This window comes from Nymphaea colorata, chromosome 8, assembly GCF_008831285.2.
Source record: "Nymphaea colorata isolate Beijing-Zhang1983 chromosome 8, ASM883128v2, whole genome shotgun sequence".
Taxonomy (NCBI): domain Eukaryota; kingdom Viridiplantae; phylum Streptophyta; class Magnoliopsida; order Nymphaeales; family Nymphaeaceae; genus Nymphaea; species Nymphaea colorata.
The window spans coordinates 21,430,092-21,453,503 of NC_045145.1; the positions used below are offsets into that span (position 1 = coordinate 21,430,092).

At 41.0% G+C, this 23,412-nt stretch overlaps 4 protein-coding genes across 9 annotated transcripts in view; 2 read left to right on the forward strand and 2 right to left on the reverse strand.

The window, feature by feature from the left end:
* Positions 1-342: 342 nt before the first annotated feature.
* LOC116258965 (disease resistance protein RPV1-like) lies at positions 343-5,441 on the reverse strand. 3 transcript variants are annotated; one of them, XM_031636509.2, is made up of 4 exons: positions 4,329-5,441; positions 2,323-3,445; positions 1,892-2,182; positions 343-1,799 (listed from the first exon to the last, which is right to left on the reverse strand). In XM_031636509.2, exons 1-4 carry the CDS (start codon positions 4,964-4,966, stop codon positions 447-449), a joined length of 3,405 nt encoding a protein of 1,134 aa, XP_031492369.1. In that variant the 5' UTR covers positions 4,967-5,441; the 3' UTR covers positions 343-446. The 3 variants fall into 3 exon arrangements, with proteins under 3 accessions (XP_031492369.1, XP_031492368.1, XP_049934960.1); XM_031636508.2 differs by having other exon boundaries at positions 1,892-2,194; XM_050079003.1 differs by lacking the exon at positions 1,892-2,182.
* Positions 5,442-6,519: 1,078 nt separating this feature from the next.
* The window catches only part of LOC116258968 (senescence-associated carboxylesterase 101-like), a 36,518-nt gene continuing 19,625 nt past the window's right edge, over positions 6,520-23,412 (forward strand). Inside the window, exon 1 of one of the 2 annotated variants that reach the window (XM_050079006.1) lies at positions 6,520-7,307. Coding sequence is in view for 1 of the 2 variants with exons in the window: in XM_050079004.1 (XP_049934961.1) it covers positions 14,213-14,341 (129 nt within the window). In the remaining variant the exon portion in view is untranslated. Of the gene's footprint in view, positions 7,308-14,206; positions 14,342-23,412 lie in introns of those variants that run through there. The other variant, XM_050079004.1, reaches the window with a different exon arrangement.
* LOC116258967 (disease resistance protein RPV1-like) lies at positions 8,721-13,982 on the reverse strand. The gene is made up of 4 exons (XM_031636511.2): positions 13,325-13,982; positions 10,788-11,904; positions 10,320-10,604; positions 8,721-10,228 (listed from the first exon to the last, which is right to left on the reverse strand). Exons 1-4 carry the CDS (start codon positions 13,948-13,950, stop codon positions 8,900-8,902), a joined length of 3,357 nt encoding a protein of 1,118 aa, XP_031492371.1. The 5' UTR covers positions 13,951-13,982; the 3' UTR covers positions 8,721-8,899.
* Positions 15,573-18,374, forward strand: LOC116258969 (senescence-associated carboxylesterase 101-like). 3 transcript variants are annotated; one of them, XM_031636517.2, is made up of 3 exons: positions 15,573-16,016; positions 16,809-17,345; positions 17,446-18,374. In XM_031636517.2, the coding sequence occupies exons 1-3, from the start codon at positions 15,684-15,686 to the stop codon at positions 18,280-18,282; spliced, it is 1,707 nt and encodes a 568-aa protein (XP_031492377.1). In that variant the 5' UTR covers positions 15,573-15,683; the 3' UTR covers positions 18,283-18,374. The 3 variants fall into 3 exon arrangements, with proteins under 3 accessions (XP_031492377.1, XP_031492378.1, XP_031492379.1); XM_031636518.2 differs by having other exon boundaries at positions 15,574-16,016; positions 17,449-18,374; XM_031636519.2 differs by having other exon boundaries at positions 15,577-16,016; positions 17,452-18,374.

Here is a 23,412-nt window from a genome sequence, read left to right on the forward strand (position 1 = left end):
CGTACCTGAATCCATCTGAAGAACTGGACGGTAGATCGCGGTAGGATCTTCCAGGGTCTTTGCGGTGCGCTTGAGGTCTCTCTCAGATGGGGAAGAGAAAAACCCTAGAAACCAATGTTTTAGGCAACCATTGCACGACCCCAGGGACCACTACCATTTTATAGTGAGGACAATTACGAATTCCGTCCATCAAAGAGTCCGTAATTGCGTACTGGTATCTATACATTTTAAAATTACCCCATACCATCTAAAATGACGTAATATCCTAAAATGCAATCACTTAAGCGGATATTTACGTTAAGACAGCCATAATGTCTGAAATTTCTAATTGACATATGCCGGTCCACCAAATGATCTTACACATATATGTAAGGAAATCTGTTTACATAAAGTCGTAAACTATCATATCTTTATTAATCTTCTATTCATTAAAGATGTGAACCCCATCAACCCGTCGTCTCTGGTCCTTCAAACCATAAAGAAATAGTACCATTTACGACATGATCAGCGATCCGCAGGAACCTCAACTTTGGAAGAAAACGAATGCTTTCAGGGATTTTGTTGACTCCAGTTTGTGAGAGATCAAGGTGAAGTAGATTTTCCAGTTGCGCTAGTTTGGCATCAGGGGGCGCTTCAATTCTGCTACACCCTCTTAATGATAATTCCTGAAGTTCTCTCAGCGACCAAACACAATCAGGCAAACTTTTTAGATCCTTGCAACTCAATGAGAATTTATTCAGCTTCTTCGGCAGCGTAGTTGAGTCGGATAGAGCGGTAGGATTATCGATCTGCAGTTCTAATTTCTCAAGTCCTTCCAATTGTTTGATTGAATCAGGTATGGCTGTGATCCTGGAGCACTTAACTTTCAATTGTCTAAGACTTCTTAGAGAACCAATCCACTGGGGCAACTGTTCAAGTTTTCCAGTTGCAAATTCAAAGATCTCAAGGCCTTTTAGTTTTTCAATCGCGTCAGGTAATGATTCAAGATTTTCACACACTAGTTTCAGTGTCTTCAGTCCTTCCAATGACTCAATTGTGTCTGGTAGATTCTTGAGACTCTTGCTCTCAATTTCCAATTCTGTAAGCTTCTCTAGTCGCCTACCCTTAACCCAAGCAGGCAAAGCTCTGAGTTGGTCGCATTTTAGCGAGAGAATGTCCAGATTTTGTAGTCTTATGATGCTATGTGGAAACTCTTGAACCATATGATCTGTTAAATAGAATTCTCTTACTGCTTTACATGATTTATCAGATAGAAAGTCAAGCACCATGCATGATGAAACTCTCCGCACTTCCACTTCTTTACTTAAGTCAACCTCATCCCCTATCATTCTCAAGGGAGTTCCAAACATTTTCAGCTTCCCTGAGGAGAACCAACCAGTTAATGAGTCAGGTAATGGCCCCAACCATTTGCAGCGTTGTAACGGTAGCTCAGAGAGGCATGTCAGCTGCCCCACTGAAGCAGGTACTTTTCTTATCGCTGTATCATTAAGGCTAAGCTCCTTCAATGATCTCAAGTTCCCTATTTGTTCCGGCAAAGATGAAAGTTTTGCACACCATCCAAGATGAAGGACTTCAATTGACCCTAAATTGCAGATTGTATCAGGTAGCTCCTCCAATAATGTGCATGTTCTCATATCCAATGCTACTAAGCTTTTCAGTTCTCCTATGGATCGATGAACACTAGTAAGTTTTTCACACCGCCGGAGTGTCAAGTCCACCAGGCAGCGGAAGTTGCAGAAATCTGGTGTCCTTGTCAGATCCGTGGAACTCAGATCAAGAACTTTTAACTTCTCAAAGACCTGCAAAATTTTTCATTTTGATTAAATTTCAAGATTGGGAACTTGAAGCTATCTGATACGTGTCTACATAACCAGAAAGAAACAGCACCAACCATGTCTCCAAAAAAAGATAGGCTTGCCAAATTGCAATTAGATAAGTTGAGTATCACAAGCTTGCGAAGGTTAAGGCCCGACGGTGGAGACTCAAAGGAACACCTTGGCAGTCCCAGCCACAACAATTCCTTGGGAAAATAATGAAAGTTGTTCTTGAAGTTTATTCCCTCCATGTGAAGCAATCTTAGATAATGCATGTTTCGAAAACATTCAACACGTTTATGTAGTTCTTTCCCTTCCTCCACTTCTTTATTGAGAATGATCCCTGTTACTTTACTGCAGTCCGGTACCTGAAGATAAAACTAGCATGGCCGTCATGATGTCGTCTCCTATTGTTACGGGAAAATCCATCGGCAAAGAATTGTCTCCCTACTTCAAAAACCACTTGAAATGAGGGGGTGCGAGAGAGAGAGAGAGAAGAGAGACTTACCTCATCTCTTTCCAGTAGATCGAAGATGTCATCCGTAGTCCAAACCCTGCTTAATTTCCAACTCGGCGGTACCTCGCTCCTTCGCAGAACTATCTCCCTTCCCATATTTCTGAGGAGATCGTGCATGTGAAATCGGTTTTGCTTATCCAGACTAATGAGGGACCTGTCCTGGAGGAGTTTAATTGCAGATTCCGAATGAAAACGGCAGGCCTCCCAGTAGTAGTGAGTCGATCTTCCGCAGTCTGCACCAACAAAGAAGCAGCATATGTCTAAGAAAATCTCCTTCTCTACGTCCGGAAGTCCATCATAACTAATTTTTAGTTTGCTCTCAACATCTTCAACTGGAATCTCTTTTAGTTTTTCTAGTTCACGTCTCCAGACTTCCATGTTTCTTTTGCAAGACAAATGAGGACCAAGCACCTCAATGGCTAAGGGCAGACCTCCAGCAGTTTTAGCAATCTCTCTTAACATGTCGAGCTCCTTTTTTGTTGGTTGCCTTCCCTTAAGGACATGGCGCACCAGAAACTGGAACGATTCTTCCTCGTCCAATAACTTGGGCTTATAAATTTGACTTTCCTCGATATCCTGTTTCGACAGTAGACTCTTATCTTTCGTCGTGATGATGATCACGCTCCCTAGACCAAACCAATCTCGCGCGCCAGCCAATGCTTGTAGTTGTTCTACACGATCAATGTCATCTAGAACAACCAAGACCTTCCTACACCTTGTCGTCTCTTTGATCTTGTTTATTCCAGCGTCGGTGCTGCCTATGGAATGTTTGAAACGGTCTTCTTTGCCCATTATGTCATAGATAAGTTGCTCCTGGCATTTGACGCCTTCGCCTTTCCGAAACTTCTCCCCTACATCTGAAATGAAAGTGGAAGCGCCATGAAAATCATGGAACAATTCATTGTAAACGGCTTTGGCAATTGTGGTCTTTCCGATGCCAGGCATTCCTTGAAGCGCGATCATGTTTACGCCCTGTCCATCTTTCTTCAAGAGCTTCCTTACTTCTTGAACTTGACCTTCCATTCCAATTGGGTACTTCGCAACGTGCAGGGGACTCTTGCCTAATTTTGATTGCACCTCCTCAACAATAATGTCAACTAATTCTGCTTCGTCCCTGCAGTTGATAGAAGCGAAGAGATTATGTAGTAAGTGATGAGGCAATCAATGAAGGCATGTATCAGCAAAAAATTGGCACTTGGAGACATCCATTGGCTATGCCTAATTGTTTATGGGGGGTCGTATATACTTTATAAATATTTATACTTTACAGTTGCATTACACGGAATAAAATTAGATAGAAGGACGAGAACCAAAAATCAAGAACCAGTTATTTCAAGATTTTGATGAATCCAGGAATCCGGAAGAAAGTAGAAAACTGCTCAATACTTAAAGCTGATGTAAACTCAAGTTGGTTAAAGACTCTGGCCATGTTTTCTCTGAACCACAAAGGCACAGATGTAATTTAAGTTGTGCATCTCTCAATCTCTAAAACTGGCTTGCAACCAGATAGCAGGCAATAATGAACTTGTCAATATTTGAAATTGCCTTTGGCAGTCATGTCATCTCTGGTATGAGCTGCCCATCTCTATTTCTCTTACGGTGATTCTAAAGCTAGTAGACATTAAGAGACGCCAAGGCTGGGTGATCACATTTTTTTTTATCCTTCTCTTTTAGTCATCCATCGTGAAGGATCAGATGACTCTAATGAGAAAGTTGGGTGACTTTGCTTTGTACAGTCACTATTTACTTATATATATATATATATATATATATATATATATATATATATATATATAGTTGAGTGAATCTAAAAAGTTAGTCATTTAATTTTTTAAATATATTTGTTATTTCGTACTTATTTATTATTTCACGTAAATGTGGTAATGGTTCTCTTTACATGCTTAAAAGGACACATGGCACCGGTCAACCCAAAGCAACTGGTAAAAATTGAAAATGTGGGAACTAGGAGAGAAACTAAGAGGAAGAGAAAGACAAACCCGTTGGCGTTACTCTTGAGAGTGAACCCATGAATGCTGGTTACTTTCCGCAACGCTTTCCTCCACTTCTTCTTCTCATCCGCACTCGCACTTCGGAACCGACCCTCAGAATGCCTGTACCAGCACCGAACGTCGTCCGGTTCTACGTCGAAGAATATGGGCACGATATCCACGCTCTGGTCCGTCTTCATCACCTCCACCATCTCAGTGATCTCCTTCAGGCACCAAACGGAGTCGGCGTAATTCTTGGAGAATATGGGCAGCAATATCATCGATTCTTTGATGGCCTTCAACAAGTTTTCGATAGGTTCCCCCTTCCCTAAATCGCGGTTGTCCATGAAAGCGCTCACATTACTCTGTTTAAGGGCCCTATACAGATGGCTGACGAATCTGTTTCTGGTGTCTTTCCCTCTGAAACTCAAAAAAGCGTTGTACAGGAATCGCTTATCATCATTCTCATGTGCTGACGAAGAAGCGGCTCCAATAGGTGGTGACGGTACATCGCCTTTAAGCTCGGTAGCTCCCTCATCCGATGGAGAGACCGGCGAATGGTTGTTCCCTACGGCCAGTGCCCTGATCATGACAAGCAGGAGGCCGATGAAGATGATACTGGCCTCCAGTGTTGTAATGCCGTCCATTCCTTGATCTCTCGGCCGGCAATTAATTATCTCACCGCCAACCAGCACTTTCGAGCAGGCGAGGCGAGCAATCGGGCGGCAACTGTTGCTGCAATCGAGGGAGAGAGAGAGAGATGTGGCTTGAGTTAAGCCGCAGCTGGGGATGGTGCTAATCTATATAATAAGATAAGGGAAGATCAGTTGAATCTCCTGCCATGGGTTCCACGGGCAGAATCTCGTAAGGGGGAAGAAGAGATGCATATATATACGGCAAGATCAACGCCTGCCGTACGTAGGAAGGAAGAAATATAGAGGAGGAGAGAGTCTTCCACTGCATCTGCCAGGCAGCTTCGTCAATGGCAAGACCTCGATTAATCAATACCCACAACGAAATAATGGCTCGGCTCCACAGATCAGCAGCCAGGCAGTCCTAGCAACTCCCACCTCCCTTCTCCCACGGGAGACAAGAAGACCATTACTCCAACTAATTACATCTTCCGGTGAGATGACAACTCATTTTCCTTCACAATTAATAGCACCATCTGGCTCGAGTGTGGTTCAACTTTGCCTCGAGGAATAACTGTGAAAAGAAAACTTAAAAAGTTTAATTTATCTACAAATTTTCTAAGTTACCTCTTTATTTTTATCTTTTTTTTTTTTTTCACTGGCATTGGCAGCCAAGGTTTCAAAACCTTTGTGGAAGCAGAAGAGCCTTAATGGGAGAAATAAATTCCTTCACATGTACCTATCAGGTTCCCTCGATTTACAGAAGAGAAAGAGGATTCCCATTGACGATTTGGGTCAAACAATGTAATATTTGCACGTTAAATTCGGTCGTTTTCTCAAGTCGGTGAAGTTTGTCGTTTCCTGCGACAGAGTTCACAGACTTCACGTGGTGCCAATCTTAGTGGGGCATTTTAATGGGAAGGCCATCTCTTGGTAAGTTTCTTCTTATGGGCAGGGCAGTTTCGTCTTTTGATAAAAAAGAGAAAAGGGATTAGGGAGCGTCTCCCTATTGGCCAGCCTACTGGGTTGGGGCTGCTTTCTTATTAATTCATGTTTATTCTTATATAAATATTTTATATTCAAGTCCACTAACTCGATTCAAACGAAAAAATATTTTTTTAATATAAAATAAAGATTTTTTAATACAAAATATATTTTTAATAATAAAATATATATTAATATTAAATAAAAATAATAAGAAAATTAATTGAACCGAATAGAAAAATTTTTTTTGGGCCCAAACCCAATCAAGCAAAGGGCCGACTACTCGTCAAGTACTAGGCCGTTGCCCAAGCTTAACTACCATATGTGGTCTTCCAATTAAAATTTCTTACGTTTTGATATGATCATATGCATTCTCCAATCTTTTGCAGACTCTTTTTCTCTCTCCCTCTTTCTATTTCTTGTCCTTATGCATTTTCATTTTATCGACTCTTAGATAATAAGAATCATGTGACCATAATTTAATTTCATACTGTGATGCTTGTAACGCAATTAAGGTTGAAATGTGCAAGTTTATGGCAATAAAAAGTAGAGAAAGCTCAGGCACATATTCAAATTAACAAACAATCAATCATTCAACAGTTGCATTTCCCTTCCTCTATCCACCTGTCTTTCAAAATTTATCGACCCAAGTTCAGTTTGGACTTGACGTCGGAGTTTTTGTATGTTTTACATCTCTCTACTTTTCAGAGCTAGGCCTAATTCCACATGCAAATTTTATTGGCATAAAATTTGAGGGTTTTCACGATTCTGGTTAACGATGGCAGTTTCAGGTTTGTCATGATCATGCTTCCATTTCACGAACATATAGAATTTGAAGAGTTGAAGTCCCTGGCCACAGAGGCGTTACTGAAAATGAAGAGCGATGGAGAGAGGCAGCCTGCACCTTACCTCGACAGAGGTGTGGAAGAGGAGCTGCTGCGAGAGTGATCTTCAGGAGAGCTGCTGTGAGATGATGATCGAGTGCGAGCCTTTTCCATGGGCCAAAAAAAAGCCCCTGTTGGTTATGGGAAGGGGATATAAACAACCATCATTTTCACTGAGTTTATGAGGGAAGGGAGGAACCATCATTCGTTCTACTCACCACAAGCAGTTAAAGAACATATTCTGCCGAACGATGATGAGCCATATCTCTCTCTCTCTCTCTCTCTCTCTCTCTCTCTCTCTCTCTCTCTCTCTCTCTCAGTATCTCTCTTGTGTCTCGCCATATCTCTCCCCATTCTCGTCTCTCTCTCTCTTGGTCTCTTTGATTCCTTCCTTCCCTCATTCAGTGTCTCAGATTTTGCTTTGCATTCACAGAAAAGGGCTGATTAGACGAGCATCACAAGAAGCCTAAACTTATCGGTGAATCAAGGTGAGCAGAGATTGTGTTTCCCCTCTATCCTATTCTTTCATCAAACCGTGTATGATGATCAGTCTTTTGTTTTCAGTTTTTTATTGATTAGAACTCTGTTTTTATATGGGTTTGGTGAGAGCTTTTTTTATTGTTTATATGGGATTTGGTTTCTAAGACTGTTACAATGGAGGCATTATTTGCTGCACTTCAATTAATGACTTGATCTTTTGCTGTGTCCCCTCTCTCCGTGCTGCTGGAGGACGCCTCTCTCCCATCTCCCCTTTTTGGTTTCTTCCTTCCCCTTTTCTGTTTCCCCTTTCCCCAAGTGATATTGCCGGCATCCTTCCCCCCTTCCTTCCCTCTCAAGGGTAAGTGTTGTTTCCGGTACTTAGCCTCCGTCGGTTCTCCTCCTCCTCCGGTTCTTCGTCCCCTTTTCGCCCTCAGATTCATCCATTCGGCTCTGGCTTCCTTGCCATGCTGCGTCTAGAGCAACTTGCAGGATGCCGTCTTCCTCTGCGTGTCTTAATTTCTGCCGACTCGGCGACTCCCATCTGCCCGCGCGGGTTATCTTCTACCGCTTCCATTTATTTCTTTACCCTTTATTAATCTCGAAATTTGGTCATTGTTCTATTGACGCACAGAAGGAAGAGCCTTCTATACCTTTTCTGAATTGTCTGTAAATTTTCAAAATAGTACTAGCTACCATGCAGTTTCTTCTCACAAGAATTTTTTTTTTTTTCATCACCTTTTAGATGCCATGGCAGACAATGGCAAACACATGCACAAAACAGTGTATAATAATTTGATCATTCACAATAAACTCATATAATACACAAGAATAAGCAAGGTGATAACTGCAAATTGAACTGATGTTGGGATGGGGTTAATTCTTTAATTTGTTGTTTTGATCAATGACATGGTGAAAGTTTTACCAAGTCCATTTTTTGGCTTTTAGAGACTTGTGGGGTCATCAATTCGCCCATATGAGTCAACTTCTGTAGTACCTCAAAGTTTTTTGTTTTCTCGGATAATTTTTCCAGTGATAACTTGACCGGAAATGAATATTATACGAAGTTGCTATTATGTGATGTTGTTGATATTCAAATGGTAGTTTTCGAAGTGCAAATGATAACAAGCGGAAGAGCTGAAATTGTTTCAAGCTTGAAAAGCCCCTCTTGGCTTGCTGCCATTTTAATTCACAACTTTGAGGACCTTTCCCAAAATACACCATATGATATGTTGATGCTGAAGAGTTTCATTTCTAGCGATATCGTTTTTGTGGTAGAAGACATCTCCCACAAAATGCAATTATGTTGCGCCCACCAGACAAACGAATTTATCTGAACGGCTACGTCTTCTAGCAAATTTATGCAGAAGGCATGCGTATCTCATTTCCATGACTAATATATCTTTTGAACAATAAAAATCACATTTATCTGATAATAACGATTGATTTTTTTTTTTTTTGTTTTCCTTAAGAACACACAAGAGAACAATACAATATATTAATGCAGACACAAATACACAAGGAAGTCCGTTTCAATAATCATAATCTATCATATCTTTATTAATCTTCCATTCTTCAAGGACGAGATCCCCATCGTCTGCAATCATTCAAACCAGAAAGTACTATCATTTCCAACATCAGTGATTTGAAGAGACCTCAATTTTGGAAGGCAACAAATGTTTTTAGGGATTGTCTTGACCCCAGTTCGTGAGAGATCTAGGTGAAGTAGATTTTTCAGTTTCCCCAATTTGTCATCTGGGAGCGCTTCAATTCTGCCACACCCTCTTAATGAGAATTCCTCAAGCTCAACCAGTGACCAAACACAATCAGGCAAATTTTCTAGATCGTTGCAACTTAAAGAGAATTTCTTCAGCTTCTTGGGCAGCGGAGCTGAGTTGGATAGAGCTCTAGGATTGTCGACATGCAGTTCTAATTTCTCAAGTTCTTCCAATTGTTTGATTGACTCAGGGATACCTTTGATACTGGAGCACTCCACTTTCAAGTTTCTAAGACTTCTCAGAGAACCAATCCAGCGGGGTAACTGTTCAAGATTTCCAGTTGCAACTTCAAAGGTATCAAGGCTTTTTAGCTTTTCAATCGAGTCAGGTAATGATTCAAGACTTTCACACACTAGTTTCAGTGTCTTGAGTCCTTCCAACGACCCAATGCTCTCTGGTATATTCTTGAGACTCTTGCTCTCAATTTCCAATCCTCTAAGCTTCTCTAGTTGCCTACCATTGATCCACACAGGCAAAGATCTGAGTTGCTCGCATTTTATTGTGAGAATGACTAGATTTTGTAGTCTTCTTATGCTATGTGGAAACTCTTGAACTGTAGGATCTGTTAAACAAAATTCCTGTACTAATTTACAGGATTCATCAGGTAGAACGGCAAGCAACTTGCATGATGAAACTCTCAGCTTTTGCACTCCTTTACTTAAGTCCATCTCGTCCTCTATTCTTCTCAAGGGAGTTCCGAACATTTTCACCCTCCCTGAGGAGATCCAACCAGTCAATGAGTCAGGTAATGGCTCCAACCATTTGCAGCGCTGTAACGGTAGCTCCAGGAGGCTTGTAAGCTGCCCCACTGAAGCAGGAACTTTTCTTATCGCTGTATCATTGAGGCTAAGCTCCTTCAATGATATCAAGTCTCCTATTTGTGCGGGCAAAGATGAGAGTTTTGCACACCATCCAAGATGAAGGACTTCAATAGACCTTAGATTGCATATTGTCTCAGGTAGCTCCTCCAATACTGTGCATGTTCTCAAATCCAATGTTACTAAGTTTCTGAGTTTTCCTATGGATGAATGAACTTTAGCAAGTTTTTCACACTGCCGGAGTATCAACTCCACCAAGCAAGGGAAGTTGCCGAAATCTGGTATCGTAGTCAGATCCGTCGAACTAAGATCAAGAACTTTCAAATTCTCAAAGACCTGCAAAATTTTTCATTTTGATTAAATTTCAAGATTAGGAAATTGAAGCTATCTGATACACCGCTACGTAACAAGAAAGAACTACACCAACCATGTCTCCAAGGATGGATAGGCTTGCCAAATTGCAATTAGATAAGTTGAGTATCACGAGCTTCCGAAGGTTGCCCGATGGTGGAGGCTTAAAGGAACACCTTGGCAGTCCCAGCCACAACAATTCCTTGGGAAAATAATGGAAGTTGTTCTTGAAGTTTACACCCTCCATGTGAAGCATTCTTAGACGATGCATGTTTCCAAAGCATTCGACACTATTACCTAGTTCTTTCCCTTCCTCCACTTCTTTATTGAGCATGATTCCTGTTACTGCACAGCTCGGCACCTGAAGATAGAACAAGCATGGCAGTTATGATGTCTCCTTACCAGAAGGTAAAAATCCATCGGCAAAGAATTGTCTCCCTAGCTACTTCAAAGACCACTTGAAATATGTGTGTGTGTGTGTGTGAGAGAGAGAGAGAGAGAGAGAGAGAGAGAGAGAGAGAGGAGTGAGAAAACAGAGCTTTACCTCATCTCTTTGCAGCAAATGGAAGATATCATGCCTAGACCAAAGCCTGCTCATCTCCCAACTCGGCCGTACCTCTCTCCTTCGCAGAACTATTTCCCTTCCCATATTTTTGAGGAGATCGTGCACGTGAAATCTGTTTTGCTTATCCAGACTGATGAGGGACCTGTCCTGGAGGAGTTTAATTGCAGATTCCGAATGAAAACGACAGGCCTCCCAGTAGCAGTGGGTCGACCTTCCGCAGTCTGCACCAACAAAGAAGCAGCATATGTCTAAGAAAATCTCCTTCTCTACGTCCGGTAGTCCATCATAACTGATTTTCAGTTTGCTTTCAACATCTTTATCTGGAATCTCTTTTAGTTTCTCTAGTTCAATTCTCCATTCCTCCATGTTTCTTTTGCTAGACAAATGAGAACCGAGCACCTTAAGGGCTAAGGGCAGACCTCCAGCAGTTTTAGCAATCTCTCTTAACATGTCGAGCTCCTTTTTTGTTGGTTGCCTTCCCTTAAGGACACGGCGCACCAGAAACTGGAACGATTCTTCCTCGTCCAATAACTTGGGCTTATAAATTTGGCTTTCCTCGATATCGGACAGTAGATTCTTATCTTTGGTCGTGATGATGATCACGCTCCCTGGACCAAACCAATCTCGCGCGCCAGCCAATGCTTGTAGTTGTTCTACACGATCAATGTCATCTAGAACAACCAAGACCTTCCTGCTTATTGTCGTCTCTTTGATCTTGTTTATTCCAGCGTCGGTGGTGCCTATGGAATGTTTGAAACGGTCTTCTTTGCCCATTATGTCATAGATAAGTTGCTCCTGGCATTTGACGCCTTCGCCTTTCCCAAACTTCTCCCCTACATCTGAAATGAAAGAGGAAGCGCCATGAAAATCATGGAACAATTCATTGTAAACGGCTTTGGCAATTGTGGTCTTTCCAATGCCAGACATTCCATGAAGGGCGATCATGTTTACGCCCCGTCCATCTTTCTTCAAGAGCTTCCTCACTTCTTGAACTTGACCTTCCATTCCAATTGGGTACTCCGCAACGTGCAGGGGAGTCTTGCCTAATTTTGATTGCACCTCCTCAACAATAATATCAACTAATTCTGCCTCGTCCCTGCAGTTGGTATCCACAACCATAAGATGTGGGAAAGATGGAAGCGAAGAGATTATGTAGTAAGTGTTGAGGCAACCAATGAAGGCATGTATCAGCAAAAATTTGGCACTTGGTGACATCCATTGTATGCATACTTGTTTATGGGGGATTGTATGTACTTTATTAATATTTATACTTTACAGTTGCATTACACGGAACAAAATTAGATTGCGGGACGAGAACCAAAAATCAAGAACCAGTTATTTCAAGATTTTGATGAATCCAGGAATCCGGAAGAAAGTAGAAAACTGCTCAATACTTAAAGCTGATGTAAACTCATGTAGGTTAAAGACTCTACTAGCTTGCAACCAGATAAGCTGATGTAAACTCATGTAGGTTAAAGACTCTACTAGCTTGCAACCAGATAGCAGGCAATAATGAACTTGTCAATATATGATATTGCCTTTGGCAGTCATGTCATCTCTGGTCTGAGCTGTCCATCTCTCTTTCTCTTGAACGGTGATTCTAAAGCTAATATATATATATATATATATATATATATATAATTTTAACTATCTAAAGTCACTCATGCATCTAATGAGTCCATCCATCTAAAACACATATATGATTGAGAGGAAAACTTGAAGCAAAAGGTGACAACTAATGCCAAATGACGAAAATATCAATTTCATTTTCTCTTTATTTTTCTCTCTTAATCATCCATCATAATCGATCAGATGACTCTTATTAAAAGGCTGAGTGACTTTAAAAAGCCATAGTCATTATTCAATTTTCATATATATCTATATATATAGCTTTTTAGACTCATCCAGCTACCTAACATATTGAATAGTTAGATTCACCCAACAATCTAATAAAATCTTGATAATGAGTGATGGTTAGGAGAAAAAATAAAAAGAAAAGGTATATATATATATATATATATATATATATATATATATATATATATATATATATACATATATATATATATATATATATGACTGGGTGACTCTAGAAAACTAGAGTCGTCATTCAATTTTTTTATATATATTTGTTATTTTATACATATATGTTATCTCACATACATACATATTTAATATTTGGTCACAAAAAAAAGTATACATATTAATTGTAAAGTTTACATCCAACATTATTTGTTATTTCATACATATGTTATCTCACATACATGCATATGTAATGTTTCGTCATAAAAGAAAATGTACGTATTAATTGTAAGGTTCACATCCAACATAATAAGCTAGTTAGCTAGTTGCATACACAAAACGACATGCAAAACTCTTTCATGGCACTGGTCAACCCAAAGCAACTAGTAAAAATTGAACAGGGATGATCCACAATGTGGGAACCCGTCCACCCAGTTAGGCTACATATCATTTGGCAAACTAGGAGAGAAACTAGGAGGAAGAGAAAAACAAACCCGTTCGCGTTATTCTTGAGAGTGAACCCATGAATGCTAGTTACTTTCCGCAATGCTTTCCTCCACTTCTTCTTCTCACCCGCACTCGCACATCGGAACTGACCCTGAGAATGCCTGTACCAGCACCGAACGTCGTCCGGTTCTACGTCGAAGAATGTGGGCACGATATCCACACTCTGGTCCGTCTTCATCACCTCCATCATCTCAGTGACCTCCTTCAGGCACCAAATGGAGGAGGCGTAATTCTTGGAGAATATGGGCAGCAATATCCTCGATTCTCTGATGTGCTTCAACAAGTTTTCGATAGGTTCCCCCTTCCCTAAATCACGGTTGTCCATGAAAGCACTCACGTTACTCCGTTTAAGGGCCTTATACAGATGGCTGACAAATCTGTTTCTGGTGTCGTTCCCTCTGAAACTCAAAAAAACGTTGTACTGGAATCGCTTATCATCATTCTCATGTGCTGACGAAGAAGCGGCTGCAATAGGTGGTGACGCTACATCGAGCTCGGTAGCTCCTTCATCCGATGGAGAGACCGGCGGTTCCCCTGTGGTCACTACCCTGATCATGTACATCAGGAGGCCGATGAAGATGAGAAAGGCCACCAGTGTTGTAAAGCCGTCCATTACTTGATCTGTCGGCCGGAAATTACTTATCTAACTGCCACCCAGCACTTTCGAGCAGACGAGCAATCAGTCGGCGACTGTTGCTGTAAGGCCTCAATGGAGGAGAAGGCAGAGGGGGAGAGAGAGATGTAACTTGAGTTAAGCCGTAGATGGGAATGCTGGGGATGGTGCTAATTTATACAAGTGAAGATCAGTTGAGTTACTTGCCATGGCGTATACGCGGCCACGGGTCCTGCGCAATTTCTCGTAAGGGGAAGAAGAGATGCATACGACAAGATCAACGTCGCAGAGTCTTTCACTGCATTCGGCGGGCACCTTCATCGTCAATGGGAAGGATGCGAGCACCTTCGTCGTCAATGGGAAGACCTCAATAATGCTACCCACAAGTAAAGTAAGTAAATGGCTAAAACACCTTTACTTGATACGGTAAAAAACAACTTTTGTGTAAAAACAATAATAAAAAATAAAAAATATATATATATAAGATATTTTTTAACAAATTATTAAAATGTCCTCCCCTTATTTACCACGGCACAACTGAAGAAAAACAAAACAACATGACTACTATTTCACCAACCGAGTGCTGTTTGAAGCCATCATCCGGTGAGATGGCAACTCATTTTCCTTGTCAAGGCTTCATGGCGCTATTTGGCTCATGTGTGATTCATATTTGCCTTTAAAATAAGGAAAAAATGTGGAAAGATCGTAAGAAGTTTAATTTATCTCCAAATTTTTCCAAGTGACCTCTTTATTTTTAGTTTTATGATTATTTTCCCAGTGTCCTGGCAGCTAAGAGTTTCAGAACTTTCCTTCCACCTCGGCGTTAGTGGAAGAAAAAGAGCCGAAACATGTGTTTGATGGGACCAAGAAATTTCTTAACGTGTACCTATGTATTTAATTACACAGGAGAAAAGATTCCCATCGACGATTTGGTCAAACAATTTTGGAACGCTGAGTCATTAAATTCCGTCGTTTCTCAAGTCTCCCCAGTCAATGGCCCAAAGTCATTGGTCGTTGGCGTTTACGCGCCCGACCCATCATCTCGCTCCTTTAAGTACATTGTACGTTCAATCCAGTGTCGTCTAAGGGTGGTTAGGGTTAACACCAACTGAGTGTTAATTCAATCAGTTCGACTTCGGCTTCATTAATGAAACTTCAAGCTTTGGTTCGGCTCGAGTCGACAAACTCTTTTGAATAAAGTTAATATTTAGCGGAGCTAAACTCGATTAAAGCTCAATAAACTCTTTTGAATAGAATTGATACTCATTGTTACATGTTGAACTCAAGCTCGACTCGATTAAGGTTTGACAAACACGTAAACTCGTTTGAATATATCGACTTAATTAAGACTCGACAAACTCGATTAAAGCTTGAGTTTGACTCGACAGTTACCTATTGAGCTCGAACTCAACTAGATTATAAATTATTTAAACGAGTCAACTCATGAACTCAAGCTCGACTCATCAGTTTCAACTTGTTAATGAGTCTTGACCTAGGTCGAGGTCGTTGTTCACCCTCAGACTGGTGCATGTGAACTCGCAATTAAAAATCTTTTAAGTTGCGATCTGATCTTATGCATTCCCCAACGTTAGGCAGACTCTCCTTCTCTCTGTGGCCCAATAATTGTGCCCTTCGGCTCTCTCTCTCCCTCTCTCTAATAAATGTGAAACTACTGAGTTGGTTCGGCCGCCTCACACACACACACACACTCTCTCACACACACACTGATACGCATGGAAGCATCGTGGAAGTTCAGTGGTGGAGTGGCGAAGGCCAATCTGATACTGTCCAGTACTCGGATCCTCCACCGAGCGTGGGAGTTCATCTCACAGATCCAACAATCTCCCAGATCAATCAGCTTCGCCATCAGGGAGCTTCCCCGCTTCACGATCCTCGCCTTCAATTCACCGAGTCGACGGCAAGACGTGCTGCCAAATCTCGAGTCACTGGTTGACTCCCATCCTCTGAGCTTCCTCATCACCAAGGATAACCCCTCCGTTGCTCTCGACAGCTTCCCTCTTTCCACTTTCTGCACACTCTTAAAACGCCCAGATCTCACAGACAAGGTATTCCGCCTTCCTCCCTTTTCCCCTCCATATTTTAATCACACTCGCCGGAATCACTTTCAAGAAATTACCAGAAATCTTAATTCCAGACGATTATCAGCAAAATCCTTCGTATAATTCCGTTCTCCCAAGCTTAAACTCTTTACCTGACCGTTCGTTGCCAAGTATTAATGACGAAAAACAACCCGCGGGGCTTGTCTTTGTGGCATTTAATTTTTTTCTCTCTCTCTTTTTTTATAATATATATATATAGTAATAAAATTACATATTGCTTTCTAGCATAAATTCATGGAGTGAGCCATCGCATGGAAGCATATTAAGACACGTATACGAAAACAGTGTTATTATTGCCGATCATTTTGCTTCCTTATTTATGTATGGTGCCCTTTAATCATGTTTGCAATGTGTTTAAAGGTTCCAATTATATATTTGAAATTATGTTGTTGTTATTGCTGGTGTTTGATTTGTTTGTGTATGGTAGAGAAAGAATAATGTTCTCTTTCCACCACCAGCTGCTTCATTGAAAGGTACTCGTTCCTTGAGGCTGGTCTGCAAGAACTTGTTTTCCTATCTAAGCAAGACAATGGCCTCTCATTTAGTTTCCATGCCACAAGCAATAATCTTTTTACAAGTCCACAAAGGTGGGACTACCACATAAAAGAGGGAAACTTTTCGCAATTCCATGACGGCTACTTCTCTGTTTCTTTTCTTAGAACAGGTAGCTCCTGATATGTACTGATCTCCAGGAGGCACAATTGGCTAATGGTATGTATGTCTCTTTTCGTGGAACAGCTTAAGACACTAACCGCCAAAAATCAACCAAGGCTCATAGTTGTTGGTCACGCGGAAGGGGGAGCAGTGGCTGCCTTATTCACGCTATGGCTTCTGAAGAACAGGTCCTCCGCAGCACTGCCCTTATGCATCACCTATGGATCCCCTTTTATTGGAAACAAAGGACTCCAGACAGCCATTGGCAAGATGGAGCAATCGAAGTCTCAATTCTGGCACGTCCTCAGTCTTGACGATCCCGTAATTTCCTCCTGCGGCTTCCTTGAATCAGCCGAACTACAGTTCAAACCTTTTGGCACCTATCTTCTCTTATCAGAATCAGGTTATGCTTGTATCGATGACCCCGATTCGGTAATCGAGCTGTTGAGATCAGCAGATTCAGCTCAAACGGAACCCAAGGATTATGGAGCCATGCTTCAGCAACAAGAGCAGAGCACCAAATACAGAAAATGCAACGTTCTGCTCACTCCTTCCTATGACAGTCAAAAAGTGGATTTGGCTCTTCAATTACAAACATTGGAAATTGGCAACAATCAGCAGGTATTCTCTCTTTGTCTCTTTCTCGAATATTTTGTGTGTGTGTGTGTGTGTGTGTGTGGAACCATTAAACGTGAAAACTGATTAAGTATTGTTTTGAAAGAAGCAGGGTGAGGATGCCCTTCTTCAAGCAATGGAGAAAAGGCACAGAAGCGAATGGAAGAAACCGACTCACAACCCGAAGAAGCTCAATAACATGAAAAAGAAAATGGCCCAACTTGAGTGGTTCATGAAATTCTGCAAGAAAGGAGGCTACAACTACTATGATTATTACAAGAGATCACAGACCTTTGGACGTGAAGAAGTAAACGTTCGGACTGATATCAAGACCTTCCTTGTCGACTACTGGGAGAAGGAGGTGAAGAAAGTAGAAAACAAGCCACAAACACAAGAAGCTCCGTTCCGAGACAGTTGGCTCTTCGGAGGAAACAACTGCAGAAGGATGGTGGAGCCTCTGCACATTGCTGAATACTACACAAAAGGTGGTAAGGACTATCTGAAACACAGAGAGCCTCACTTTGCAAAGCTGGAGGGTTGGGAACAAGCGGATTCTGCAAAGAAGGAGAAGACGGGCGCCGCTCCAATGAAGGAGGAGCCGAAGGGGAAGAGCGCGCCTCCCAACGTCACGCACGACTCGTGCTTCTGGGCTCACGTGGAGGAGGCAGCGCTCAAGTTGCCTGATCTCGAAAATGGTGGGGAGGCCAAGAAGGAAGAGATAAGGCAAGAATTGAGAGAGTTTGAAGACTACGTCATGAAACTGGTGAACGACTATTGGTTGTCGCCTGATGCTTTCTTTGAGGGAAGCTCATTCATGGTGTGGTGGCGACGCTACTGGGAGATGTTACAGAGGGTAGAACCAGATTCTGATCGAGATTCCCGCCCGTTTATTGTTTTCATGAGCAAAGACGGATATCTCAATTACGTAAATTCAGCTCAGTGAAAACAATATCATCCCTTTCTTGATATGCATGGATCAAAAAAATAAGAAATGTACAACGGAAATGAAATCGAATGAAAAATTGATCCTGAAGAGCATGAGCGCACAGACACTAACGTCTAGCTCCCTTTGCCAGACATGTCAATAAACCAAGATTGAATAAGACGCGATATTTATCATGTCCGATTTATTAACATTCAGATATTAGAATTTGAGTCTGGGTTCATATTAAAAGGCTGTATATGTCATATATTAAAAGGCTGTATATGTTTGAAATGCTACTTCAAGTTCACAATCAGAATCTAATCTAATTCATATTAAATGATATGTTAAGAACTAACTTTCAAAGTGCATGTGTGGGTATTGAATATGAGATGTTTATTCCGAATTGAACGTTGATGCAAATCCAATTATGATCGGAGGGATCTATTTAATAGTAGATTCGATTTAAATGTGATTGGATGCCATTTCTTAACTCTAAACTTAAATGAAGTCTCTCGCCAAGAGTTTTTGCCCTGTCCGGATAGACATTGGTGGCTTGTACTTAGCGCTGGAGGGAATGGGGGAGTGGGGCTTGAAACTTGAAAGAATCCAAAAATTTACATATAAATTTTGAAAAAATTAATTTAATCTATATAAAAATTTTGAAAAATTAATATTCGGTCGCTATTAAAACTTTAAAACTATATTTCAGCCCCTGCAACAAATTTTGATGGCAATATACAAACACTCCAAAGACATAGTTTTAGAGGCAAAATAAGGTCTTGCTTATAGTTTTGAAGTGTCATCAAAACAGCCATTAAATAATTGAAAAAAATCATGAGAGTGACTTTCATTTTGTAGAAAGGTTGTGCATATTTTAATTTATATTGAAGAAGACTTAATTAATTAAAGACCTTTTAAATTGAAGTCTTGAAGAGCAACATTATTTGAATTGCTAGAAGTATCCCTTTATTTTCGTAATTTATCAGGAGTTTCAGTGCCTCAAATGGCATAGTGAGCATTAGGTGGTGTAGAAAGCCCCATCTTCATTTTATATATGACGAGAGAGAGAGAATGGTGACCCTTATTATATCCAGAGTCATCCAGCTCATGCCTATGAATGATCATGTTTGTTTGATTCATTATGATGTACGTTTGAGAGAAAAACAAGGAAAAAAAAAATATGTAAACTAATACTAGATGATGAAAATGCTACCACAACATTTGATCTACTGAGTCGTGAATAGATTAGCCTCCCATATGACCGAAGTCTTGGGAATTTCCGATTGATCCTTTTCATTCTATAAATTCAAGTATGTTGGGGAATATAGTTTAACCATAATTTTCTATAGCATTTATTAGGAGAGAGCAGGAGATATGTTGGTTAGAGAGCTTCCTTTGATTTGGTCCTTGTATATATATATATATATATCACGTCCACAGCCCTTTCACTTTTTTATTTATATTAATCTTTGTAGGTTCATTGCTCTCACCAATCAACAACTCACTCTCCTTTCTAACTCAAGCAAGATCTAAATAGACCAGCGGTTGGCCATTGTAGGTTCATGGAAGATGGCTTTTTTCTATAGAGACCAACGAAAAGCGAAGCCGGCGTTGCCGGAGAACTAATAGCGACTTGTTTAGGGCGTTGGAAATTAGTAACTCACTCTTCTGGATCCTGCAGGCAAAGTGGAAAAAGAAATCCCCTCCTGACTTACTCAAGCGACTTGGTTTCCCACCTGAAACCGCGCCTAGCTAGGTGGGTCTCAGCCGTTGACTCGGGTTAATGCTCATTAACTGCAACCGAGCCATTGCAATCGTTCTGTTCATGACTTACTCGGGTCCCTCCAGTCTACCACTTGCCGGTTTGACTCGGGTGCTAGCTCTTAATTATCCATCCGCAGGGTCAAGCGAATTAAATCGTCGGTCTTTGCACAGTCGAGCCAATCGAATCTCCAGGGCCGCGGCTGGCTCGGCGAGCTCGACAGTGGTTCGATAGTATTTTAGTCAATCTTGCTGATCAAAAGTAGCAAAATGATTCGTATTGGAGTGACTATTGACTGGCCCAACGTTGGCCTAACCCACTATTGAAAGACTTTGACTGAGACCTGCTGACCGTCCAAGTGAGTGAGTGAGTTCGTTCTGTCCATACGGTCTTTGCGTTCATAATACAGTACTAGACGACGTTAGGTAAACTCCCAAATTAAATGGGTCTCACTGGTGGAGCCAGCCAGAAACTTTTGGTTAAGAGGCACTTTTGATTTAAATTTCAAAGCACTTATATTTAAAAACAGTAAAAGGAATAAAATATTAATAAGTAAATAAAACAAATTGGTGTGAGCAATTGTCTACAAGCCACGGGAAGCTCTGCCAATGAGGGCCAAATAGAAGTTGGCTATGTCGATGGGCTCCATCAAGAGGCGGATCTTGGTGCCCAGCTCCACCCACTCGGTCTCCACCTCGAACGAGTCGGGTAGCTCAAACACCTTGAGCAATTCCCGGACCTCCTCCCAGAGGCCAACCAGCTTCAGCCTACGCACATTAGCCTCGAAGTCCGCCGGACTTTGCTGCAGCTTGAATGCATCGTAGTAGCCCGTCCCGTGGCTGGATGCGGGGGCACACAAGGCTCCATATTAGCCTGGGCGTGGGGCCAGGCCGCCGCCAGGCCGGGCCTGTGCCCAATAGGCCGGCCCGGCCCGTTTAGATTAACAACTTATATTTTTTTTATTTTTTTTGTTTCAATAATATATATTTATTATTAATAAATATATTTTCTATTTTAAAAAATTATTTTTTAATTTTAAATGGGCCAGGCCAGGCCGGGCAGAGACCCGGGCTATCGGGCCAGGCTCACCGACCTGCCGGGCCGGCCCGGCCGGATACCCACCGGTACTCGGTATTTCTCCAGCTTTCCCAGCCTATTTCTGATGCGCTCTTTGTACCCTTCCACTCTCCTCAAGTTATTGGATCTTTCCACTTCCATTTCCGGGGCACCTATTAGGTTTAGCCTGGCTTCGGTGCTCTACAAGTTATAAGGACAAGTTAGGTTAATTTTAGCTAAAAAAAAAAAGAAGACAAACTAATGAACAAGAAAGGCAATCTAGATAACGCAGCATAAGACCTGAGTCCAGCAGCGCAAGCTCAACTCGACCCACCCAGAAAACTCAGTATTTGCTAGCTCAAACTCAAGTCGATCAATATATTTATGTTCAAGCATGTTGTGTTTCTTTTAATTAGATCAGCTTGTTTTGTTGCTACTCTCTCAATATATTTTGACATTTATTATATAATCTCAGCTTTTTACAACTCGAGCTCTATTCTACTCGTTTAACATTTTGAGCATTGAACTCAAGTTTGACTCGTTTATAAAAAGTAGAGTTTTGACAAGCGAGTTTCAGCTAGCATGACCAATGATACACACAAATAGCAATAGAAGAATTGTAAACGAGAGAGAGACTTACAAATCCAAGTGCAAGGAATGCAAGGTTGACACCACTTTCGGTGGAGAGGGGGAGTTTATTCAAATTATCCAAGAGAGATATGCTGTTCAAATCTATCGTCTTCCTTTCGTAGTTCAGATGCTCTTCCACGCTTTCTAGCACAGAGCCGTGCAGCTGAAGGGAGTAGAACAGGAGCTGCAGCACGGCATCATGGTTGTCCACCCTTAACAATGGCTTCCCGTCATCGACACAGAAGTAGAAGCTCCCAAAGGGCCGGTAGGGACACAGCTTCCAAGAGAGAGCCGCCACTGGCAGCGCTCCTCTGTGCGCAGGAGTAGTAGCTGAACTTGTCAATATATTAAATTGGTTTTGGCAGTCACGGCTTCTTTGTTATGAGCTGTCCACCTCTCTTTCTCTTGAACGGTGATTCTAAAGCTAATAGACATTACGAGACACCAAACCTAAGCTAGGTGATCACTTTTTTTTTTATTGTTTTTTTTCAACCATTCATTACAATAGATCAAATGACTAATGAGAAAGTTGGGTAACTTTGCTTTGCTTTGTAGAGTCACTATTTACTTTTCATATATATATATATATGTATTGGGTGAATGATGACTTTAGCTATTCAAAGTCACCCAGCCAACCAATTAGGTCATCTATCCAAAACATATAAATAGTTGAGAAAAAGGTGAGAATTAATGTTAAATGATAAAAATACCAATTACCGTTTTTCTTTATTTTTTCTCCGTTGATCATAATTGATCAAATAACTCTTATTAGATGGTTGGGTGACTTTAAAAAACCTGAATCTGGCTTTTTAGAATAACTCAACTACCTAATAAGAGTCGTTTGAGATCATGATCGACGATTAAGAGAAAAAATAAAAGAAAATGTAATTATATATATATATATATATATATATACACACACACGTCTGGGTGATTCAAGAAAGCTACAATCATCATTCAATTTTCCAATATATATTTGTTATTTCGTGTTTATTTGTTGTTTCACACATATATGTCAGTCGTCATTCAATTTTCCAATATATATTTGTTATTTCGTGTTTATTTGTTGTTTCACACACATATGTTATCTCACATGCATGTATATGCAATGTTTGGGCACAAAAGAAAACATGCATAACGTAAGCTCATCACATATATAAAATGACATACAAAACTCTCTCATGGCACCCGTCAACCCAATGTGGGAACCTATCCACCCAGTTAAGCTACACATCATTTAGCAAATTAGGAGAGAAACTAGACAAAAGAGAAAGACAAACCCATTCCCGAGATTGAACCCGTGAATGCTGGTTACTTTTCACAATGGTTTCTTCCACTTCTTCTTCTCATCCGCACTTGCACCACTTCGGAACAGACCCTGAGAATGCTTGTACCAGCACCGAACATCGTCCGGTCCTATGTCGAAGAATATGGGCACAATATTCACCATATGGTCCATCTTCATCATCTCCACCATCTGTTTGCATTTCTAAAAATCTTTTGGTTTTGGTTTTGGTTTTTGGAGTGCTTCAAAAAAACGAGGTTTTATTTTGAAAATAAGAGAGAAATGGACTCACTCATTGGTACGAAGATTGATCATGGTCGGTGCCTTTACCGGGGATAATTAATCCAAGGACTATGCTTATTATTGATGCATTTCATTTTTGCTTAAACATCTTTTTTATTTTAAATGTGGTATT

Coding starts and splice junctions, on each gene's coding strand:
- LOC116258965 (XM_031636508.2), bottom strand. CDS start 4,966: ATGGACGGCATTACAACACTGGAGGCCAGTATCATCTTCATCGGCCTC. Junction 3,446..4,328: donor CTCAAGAGTAACGCCAACGG/GTTTGTCTTTCT, acceptor TATCAACTGCAG/GGACGAAGCAGAATTAGTTG. Junction 1,800..1,891: donor TATCTTTTTTTGGAGACATG/GTTGGTGCTGTT, acceptor AAAATTTTGCAG/GTCTTTGAGAAGTTAAAAGT.
- LOC116258967 (XM_031636511.2), bottom strand. CDS start 13,950: ATGGACGGCTTTACAACACTGGTGGCCTTTCTCATCTTCATCGGCCTC. Junction 10,605..10,787: donor ATTTGCTGCAAAGAGATGAG/GTAAAGCTCTGT, acceptor TTCTATCTTCAG/GTGCCGAGCTGTGCAGTAAC. Junction 10,229..10,319: donor TATCCATCCTTGGAGACATG/GTTGGTGTAGTT, acceptor AAAATTTTGCAG/GTCTTTGAGAATTTGAAAGT.
- LOC116258969 (XM_031636517.2), top strand. CDS start 15,684: ATGGAAGCATCGTGGAAGTTCAGTGGTGGAGTGGCGAAGGCCAATCTG. Junction 16,017..16,808: donor GCCCAGATCTCACAGACAAG/GTATTCCGCCTT, acceptor TTCGTGGAACAG/CTTAAGACACTAACCGCCAA. Junction 17,346..17,445: donor AAATTGGCAACAATCAGCAG/GTATTCTCTCTT, acceptor TTGTTTTGAAAG/AAGCAGGGTGAGGATGCCCT.